General features: G+C 41.5%; 1 protein-coding gene across 1 annotated transcript; it reads left to right on the top strand.

The window, feature by feature from the left end:
* Positions 1 to 699: 699 nt before the first annotated feature.
* LOC308302462 (nuclear factor 7, ovary-like) lies at positions 700 to 3,759 on the top strand (the record flags this gene model as incomplete). The annotated part of the gene is made up of 2 exons (XM_080746717.1): positions 700 to 705; positions 2,545 to 3,759. 2 exons carry the CDS (start codon positions 700 to 702, stop codon positions 3,757 to 3,759), a joined length of 1,221 nt encoding a protein of 406 aa, XP_080602843.1.
* Between the last annotated feature and the right edge of the window lie 5,540 nt (positions 3,760 to 9,299).

Genomic DNA, 9,299 nt, shown 5'->3' with positions numbered 1-9,299 from the left:
TTGGCCCAAAATAATCATATTTGAACTGGGGACACTCCACCCTGACAAGCACTTGGAATTATAGGAGTTGAGGCATTATATTGTACACAAGCTCACAACTCCTCGCAACGGCATGTGAGCTTGTAGATCATCTATTTTCAAAACTTTGCCCCTTTTCTAATATTGACAATTTAGCAAATATTTGTTAGTTTTTATATAGTTTGTTGATTACTTTTGATGCAGTAATGGTCATATATATATATATATATATATATATATATATATATATATATATATATATATATATATATATATATATATACACATATATATATATATATATATATATTATTATATTATTATATTATTATTATTTTCAGGTATTAAAAAGTCCTTAAATATTGTCATCTGGGGACCCCAAAACAATTATGTGGGGACCCCCATGGGGATCAATCCTGACCCACAGGCTGAGACTGCACTACATAAACATTACAGATGCCTGGATAAGGATAACTGATAACTCAGTCTGTAGCCTACTGTAATATTCAATTAAATGAATGCATTCACTGGTGATAGTTTGTACTTAAAAAAAAATCGTATTTATTCACGTAAACTCAGTCAGACCATGTGTAGATGCCTTGTGTCGGGAATCTATTTATTATATTCTCATTTGATTATATTCTTCTTAGTCTTACCTCTGCCTATCCTTTTTCAGTCTAGATGCAGGTAACAAAATGTCCTATATACACATTTTTTTTAATGTTCTCCCTGGTGTAACATTCCCCCCTCTGCACAAACTCTTCCACTTGCTACCCTTTGGGAACACAGCTACAAGTGACATACCAACGTAATACTTTTTTACCCCAATTATATACAAAATATATAATTTATGTGACAATGTAAAGAGACATCTCTCTCTCTCCCTCACTCTGTCTCTCTCCACCTTCTGCACTAAGCAAGTTGCGAGTGCAGTGCCAGTGGAAATACCAACAGGGAACTTGCATTTCCTGCCAGAGCCTTCGTGGGTGGTGATAAAATCATAAATGATACACGGAAATGACAACCACACTTTGCGGATTACAGAGACCTTCCCCCACCCCAGGAAAGGTCTCTGTAATCTGCAAAGCGTTGCCGTCGGGGACATCCACCGCCTTGTGCGTCTTTCTGCATTCTGACTCTGATTATCTCACACACCAGTGTAATCCCCAGTCCACACCCCAATTACCTATGTACAGTATGTATTAAAATATATATATTTGAGCATGAAAAATCAGGGCTCCAAGCAATTGCGTGGTTTGAGTATACAGTATCTCACCAGAACAAAACAACATTCTCTACTGTTAGTCAGCTCACGGGCCCCTACTAAATTTTTCATCTTTTAGAGGGAAAAGGCACTGCATGGGAAGACAAGGAATAGCTGTCTTCATTTTTTGATGGGGCCCAGAAGAATTTTAATTCTGGCAGTCAATGAGTTAAATTCAGTTATTTCATGCATATGGTCCCCAACTCTGTTTTAGCAGATTCATCCGATTTCATCGCATGACTGCCCATCTACCTGTGACACGTGTTATAATTTAGAGAAACGTTTTATTATTTTTACCATTCATTTATTAACCGCTTTCATCGTGGCATCCCTATTTTGGCAATGTCATTATAGGTGTACACACTTTGAAACATTTTCTCTTTTCGCCCTCGCACAAACAGTGAAACTAGTTATCTACAAGCTCTCAATGCGCCGCTATTTTCACTATTTTGGGGCTGTGGTAAGTTATTTTTTGCCACACCCTATGCCTTTCTGAAATGACATGCTCAACCGGCACATGGGCTGTCCCCCTCCCCCTCGCTTTGGTACGCACAGACCACACAACACAACACCACACCACACCCTTCCCTCTACATGGACATGACTACACTAATACAGTATATGGACACCTCAAATTGACCTTTCCATAATTCAGTAAAATCATAACTCCACCCCTTGCCAGACTAATCTGAGAGAAACCAGCAACCGGCTGTTATTCTGACTCTGCTCACTGACAACACACAGACTGTATTCAGATTCACCTTCAAAACAAGTCCAGTGAGGGAGGACAGTCTGTCTTCCTACAGGAATACTGGCCCAGACCACTGGAATCTTCTGCTGACCGGACTTTAAGAAGAAGAACCAGGATTCAAAGTGAAAGTCAACTTCAGGGAACTAGAAGAGGAAGTGTTACCACTTCTGACAGGCTGATTTCCTGGCTTGAACAGTGTGTAGCTTCACACCGAGACCTGATGGCTTCCAAGGCGTCTCGCCCTGAAGTGGATTATTCCTGTCCTGTGTGTTTTGACATCTTTAAAGATCCTGTTCTCCTATCCTGTAGCCACAGCTTCTGTAAAGCCTGTCTTCAGGAATGGTGGAGAGAGAAGAAAATAAAGGAATGTCCACTTTGTAAGGAGAGACATTCTGCAGATCCTCCCAGAAACCTGGCTCTGAAGAACGTGTGTGAGGCCTTCATACAGGAGAGACATTCAGCGGATCCTCCTAGTCCTAGAAAAACAAGAGGTTTTTTATCTGCTCTGAAGAACGTGCGTGAGGCCTTCAAACAGGAGAGACATCAGAAATGCAGTCTGCATGCTGAGGAACTCAAACTCTTCTGTATGAAATGTCAACAGCCAGTGTGTCTCGTGTGTCGAGATTCTGAAAAACACACTGACCACAGATTCAGACCCATCGATGAAGCTTCACTGGATCACAAGAAAGAAATCCAGAAATCACTGAAGCCTTTACAGAAGAAACTGGAGCTGTTTAATGAATGTAAAACAAACTATGATCAAACAGCAGAATGCATTCAGCTCCAGACCAAGGTCACAGAGATTCAGATTAAGGAACAATTTAAGAAGATGCGTCAGTTTCTACATGAGCAAGAGGATTATAGGATTGCTGCACTGAGGGAGGAAGAGCAGCAGAAGAGTCAGATGATGAAGGAGAAGATTGAGGGTTTGAACAGAAACATCTCAACTCTTTCAGACACAATCAGAGCCATAGAGGAGGAGCTGAGAGCTGACCACACCTCATTCCTGCAGAACTACAAGACCACAGTGCAAAGAGTCCAGCTCACACTGCAGGACCCACAGCCGGTCTCAGAAGCACTAATAGATCAGCCCAAACACCTGAGTAACCTGATCTTCAGAGTCTGGGTCAGTATGACGGCCATCGTCTCCTACACTCCTGTCATTCTGGACCCCAACACTGCCTACGCAGCATACATCCTGTCTGATGATCTGACCAGTGTGAGACGTGGAGAGAAACTGCCGCTTCCTGACAACCCAGAGAGGTTTGACCACTATGGATATGTCCTGGGTTCTGAGGGCTTTAACTCAGATTGCAAATGGGATGTTGAGGTTGGAGGCAATACATGCTGGAATGTAGGTGTCTTAGCAGAGTCCCATAAGAGGAAGGGAAAAGAAAGGGGTCAGTTCTGGAGAATAGAGTTTGAAAATGGTAAATACACAACACGCTCATCAGAATCATTCACCCATCTCTCAGTGAAGCAGAAACCTCAGAGGATCAGAGTCCAGCTGGACTGGAACAGAGGAGAGCTGTCCTTCTCTGACCCCGATACCAACACACACCTACACACCTACAAACACACGTTCACAGAAACACTCTATCCATTCCTTTGGACTGCCCCTGGTGGTATTCTGAGGATATTACCATGGAAGATCATCAGTGTAACTGCTGACCTGCCAGTGCTGTACGTTAGTTCTGCTGATCAAAGCCTCAACACAATCGATTGATCATTCAAATAAACATGCATGCTGCCCTCCCATAGATGTGTGAGAACCACTGATCAACACAGTAAAACCAAGTGTTAATTTAACTATGAGTGTAAAATGGAACCAAATAGACCCTATGATCCATAAATAACGTGATTTAAATGTCTCTACTGTATTCATTTTGAAGAGTGTACATGGTGGAACCAAAATGGACCTGTAATAGGTAATAATGTTGGGGAGTCTGGGTACTTTACCATAAATATATCAGACTAATAATATGATACTTTTACTGTTGTACTTCTACTCAGTTTATTCGTAAAATATAGAATCGCCACATTGGATACATCTCACAAGCATTTAAATTAATTCAATTATTAAAATGAATTCATAATTTTCTTTGGGTAATTATTTTGTTTTAGTGTGTTTGCATTGTGCTGTTTTCTAGTAACCAACCATTGTGATGTTCTTTAACATTAGATTGTATATTATTCTACAGTACGTTGTCTCTCTATCTGTGTGATCTGAGCCCTGTAAAACGAATGATCCTCTGACTATCTTGTCCCTACAAATAGGACATGACTGAGGATGCTTTTTGTAACCGAAATATCTACTGTATCTTACACCCTTTTTGGTGGCACTTTATATTTTTGACTTTATTTCACTGTGGCTCATTAAAGAATATTTTTGTATCTGCCAAACCTCTGCCAAACCTCTGTGTCACTTTCTTATGTTGGTGTGTGAGCGAGTCTTCTTAGTGTGGTGAGTGACAGGAAGCTGAGGGTAGGAAGACATACACCTCATGACAAACCAGAGACATTTTAACCATACTATTCTCCATCGCCTTATTCATAATCTTTCACATATTCTGAGATTAAAAAAACCAATCTGATTTGAGTTAAGTTGCATCACCTAAATATGACTCAGAGGAATTTCTTGTGCAATGAGTAATATGCCATACAATTCATTTTGAAAGTACGTAGCTTCCCCAGTACTGATCACCCACACGGCTCATACCTTTTGAACATTGGTTCACTGAAGACGACGATAGTTTCCAAAGGTTGGTTTCAATAAAATCTCAGTTTGAACCCATTTAGACCTGAGGCCGATTTAAAAAAAAAAGTACAGTCTTGATGATGCCATATTAGTGGTGCTCAAACTTTTTCTTGTGGCCGCCGCAAAATCATATGTACCGGTATTTGTCTTTGAGAGGGGACTCAGAGCAATTAGGTCAAATGTTATCAGTTCAGGCTGGACTGTGCTGTGTGTGTGTGTGTGTGTGTGTGTGTGTGTGTGTGTGTGTGTGTGTGTGTGTGTGTGTGTGAGAGAACCTTGCAATAGTTCAGTGGTATCATAGTTCCACCCCTTGCCAGCTAATCTGAGAGAAACCAGGAAACAGACAGGCTGTTATTCTGACTCGGCTCACTGACAGCAAGAGACACTGTCAGATTTACTTTCAGAACCAACACAACTTCCAGTTAGGAGGACAGACTGTCTTTCTACAGCTACAGGAGGGAATACTGACCCAGACCACTTGAACCTTCTGCACACTGTCAGCTGAACGGCTGTCTGTGTTGTTGCTGCACTGCACTGTCAGTAGTGCACCCGTTTCGCTGTTGGAGGAAAGGCGGTGTGAGTGTGTGTGTGTGTGCACGTGCGTGCATGCGTGCGTGAGTGTTTCTTGTTTCTTGATAAAATGTAGGCTATGTCTTTATTGGGACACATAGTTTTAGAATGGCTGTCATAGAGCAGAGTTAAAGTAAATCAAACGGACCAAATCTCTCTCCCCCTCCGTTTCTTGTGTATTCCTGTACTATTATGCATGGTACTTTACTCTCTTGAGGACAGAGGCCACATTATGCCAAAGTGGCCCTGGGCGTAGAAACAGACGCAGGACAAACGGACAAAGCCAGATGTACAGTAGGAGCGGTTCAAAATGATGTATTTTCGTATTTTAAGTATTAAAAACTACCTTTAATGCGCATTGAGCTGCGTTCTGTGTGTGATTTGTTCCTATTGATGTTTGTTGTTCACAAGTAATATTCCCATCATAAAATCCATGGGCAGACTTGAGATTGAGGGTACTGCTTTACTGGACAGCACTGACAGACTTGAAAGGATGTAAGACATTATGGAATGATGGGATCCCAACATTCTACAATGTATCCAAGCAACCAAGAAGTCAGTGAATAGGTGGTAGTGACCAAAGGTCAGACTACACCTAGGCTAACACTGGTTTATACTTTGACATTTCCATCAATGCTTTCAAGGTTCCAAGCTTGTTGGGCTGGGCAAGGTCAGTGTCTTCATTTGTGATTGAGGATCGAGTTGCCATTCTGGTTGAGGCTTTTAAATGACACTGTGCCCGACTGGAATTGGAATGACTGTACTGCGAATACCACTCGCTCGGAGAGAGACTTTCTGAACAATATTTGTACAGTTAGTGAAAGTTTGTCAAGGTTGAGTGTTGAATTAGATAGCTTTCAGGCACACTTATGTGGAGCATTAAGAACAATCTGGAGTTCACAGGGGTTAAAGCCAAAGCTAATCCCAAGAATTAAATTCATTTTCAGACCATGTCCCAATATGCGATTTGAAGTTCTGAACTGCCTTCACTGAATGTTTGTGCCAATCCATGCTTCATTTTATCTTCTGAAGTTCTGTTGTATTCTATTGCTAGTCTGGCCAGTCCATTTGACATATGGCTTGTGTGTGTGCCGCCAACACTTTGGGAGGAGTAGCGCACCAAACCTTGACAATAAAGTCACACAAGTACTATACTGTTGAGAAATGTTGTTCCAAAACTGTGTATTGCAAAAGTCGACCTGCTGGACCTCCTCAGTCTAGTGGAAATGTGTGTGCAAAATGTCATGGAAATCACACACTGCGTTCATGATTTGAGGCATTTTGTTCAAAACAGACCAGTCCTGCAAACTTTGGAAGCCATTGTCTGCCAATTAGGCTGGAATATGAAACCTGATCATATGGACAGAGCTGTCTTGATCACATGACTATAGAGATACTGTGTACCAATTTGCGTGATTTTTGGACAGAATCTGTAGAAGTAATATATAAAAAATGTTTTGCAAAAATCTGTCTCATTGTGGCGCTATAACAGGCAGAGCTGAAAAATGTTGGGCAGAGGTTCTGCTCTGGCATCCAGGGAGTGTCTGTCCACAGTTTCGCAGTGACCTGGCAACAGTGCCAAAGATTAGCTGGTCAGAAGGACGGAAGGGCGGATAGGGTGCAAAATGGCCTGGCTGAGACAACTAAGGTTCACAATGCCCATGATACATGGTAATAACGCCAAAAAAAACAAACATACCTGCACTGGTAACTGCTTAAAGCCAAAGCTCCAGCCCAATAGGCAAGCTTTGACAGTAGCCATGGAGACAAGTCAATGGAGACGCTCGCTCAGGCTGATTTTACTGTAGCTCTGGTCCAGACGCTCTGACAGGCAGCTGGCTTAAAGACTAGACCAGGATTTCTCTACCCCAACGAGGGCTCAACTTCAGTCAGAATAAACTAAACTACTTCGCTACTCACTCACCTAACCAAAGGTAGTTTTGCGTCTATTCTCTGTGGTGGGAAACTTCTCAGCACCCCACCCACTCTGTAAAATACATTATTTTTGTCATGAAATAAAATGCACCCACCTCGAGCCGGAAGCGAGCCACTGCAGACACAAGCCGGAAATAAGCGGCGGTCGAGTTGGATGCGTTTTATTTCATGACAAAAATAATGTATTTTACAGAGTGGGTGGGGTGCTGAGAGGTTTCCCACTACAGAGAATAGACGCAAAACTACCTTTGGTTAGGTGAGTAGCGAAGTAGTTTCGTTTATTTTGACTGAAGTTGAGCCCTCATAGGGGTAGAGAAATCCTGGTCTAGTCTTTTAGCCAGCCGCCTGACCTGACCAGAGCTACTTTTACTGCTGCCTTTATACAGCTCTCAATAACACAGGTGTCAGTTGTCTGCCGTAATAGTGGGTGGAGACTACGAGCAGAGGTGGCATAGACTGCGATCCCTTCACTTTTCAGGGTTTGATCCGCTCGGGAGCGGAAACCACTCTACGTCATGTTGTAGTCCTCAAAGGACTACAATTTGGCCGGAAAGATCAAACCGGATTCAGTTTTAACCCAAAATAATTTGCCTGCGCTCAAGGACATACTTTTAGGCCCCATCTAATAAACCCCTTGATGTGGCGTAGTTTTGCTTTTAGAAATTTTGTTTAGTATATTCATCTTTTAGTCCTACTCGTAGCGACTGGCAAGACTACACTAGGCTACTCAAGCCTTTTAATGGGGATTGGGGAAACAAAAGGAGGGAACCAAAACAAAACGACGCCGCTTCTTCTGCTTGTGGTTTCCGCCTAGACCGGATCAAACGGCCCGTTGTAAAGGAATACCAGGATTTCCTCCGAGAAAGCCTGGTGACGCGAGGTTAGAGGCGGCATAGGAGAGAGACTACTGTATGTCTTTTCTGATCGCTACACAAGCCAGCATACAGTATAAATACCTTCAAGCACCTCAAATGTGATATAGCTAAACAAATTACAACTGTTGTTTTTCTGGTAAATGTCCTAAAGATTTGTATGCATGACTGTTAACTGCATGTAGATGATTCACAACAGGCCTGTGAACCCCGTCAGACTACAATTGCAGACAGTATTGATTGCTCTTGGAATTGTATTCTCATATTTGCATGTTATAACGTAAACTGAACTGTGTGCAAAATGCAAAACACCTCATCTCATGTTCTACTTGAACCCAATCAACCCAGAAGCCTATGTGCTTTTCACATCCCTCCACTTTAGTATTTTATAGATTATAAGGGGTTAATCTCAAAAGAAACAAACACTTTCAACTCTTTTGTTTCATAAATGTGTTAGTAACAACACATTTAAGTCCTAAGAAATCCGAGTTGTGGAACATATTGAAAAAGCTGCTGAAAGTTCAGGTCCCATTAACTTTATTATACAGGAAAAGAATACAAAAAATAAATCTGCTTTAAGTAGCATGTGAGGGGTCAAACTAGGGTTTTTTCATGATTCTGAATCCATTGCAAGTAGGGGTGTAACGATACATTTTAACAACGATACGATACGCATCATGATACATGGTTGACGATACATGGACGATATTGGTTAATTCATGACGATGTATGATTCGATTCAATGATAAATACAACGAACAAATACTTTTCGTTTCCATAAAATCAATTATTTGCACTGCAAAACAATTCAATACTGATTATCTACACTGCAAAACGGTACAATATATGCTTTTGCATATCGATATAGTAGATCATTGCAAATTAAAATCGACTTTTTGATTCAGTTACTATATCGTTACACACCCCTAATTGCAAGCATTTGTTTTGCACGAAAAAACATTCCTTGGGCTAAAGACAGCCCCACAAAACTATGGTTTAGTGATGAGTCATCACTTTTCAGTTTTGTGAGAACCGTCTTTAGGAAGGAACAGGAAGTGATGCCCAACTTTCACGCAAGAGCTCATGGGACACAGGAAACTTGTGGATTTAGGGCAGCTTGTAAGTGGTTAG

This window comes from Nannobrachium achirus, assembly GCF_963921795.1.
Source record: "Nannobrachium achirus genome assembly, chromosome: 17".
Taxonomy (NCBI): Eukaryota; Metazoa; Chordata; class Actinopteri; order Myctophiformes; family Myctophidae; genus Nannobrachium; species Nannobrachium achirus.
The sequence above is the reverse complement of the archived record's forward strand: the minus strand, read 5'-3'. Positions and strand labels throughout refer to the sequence as shown.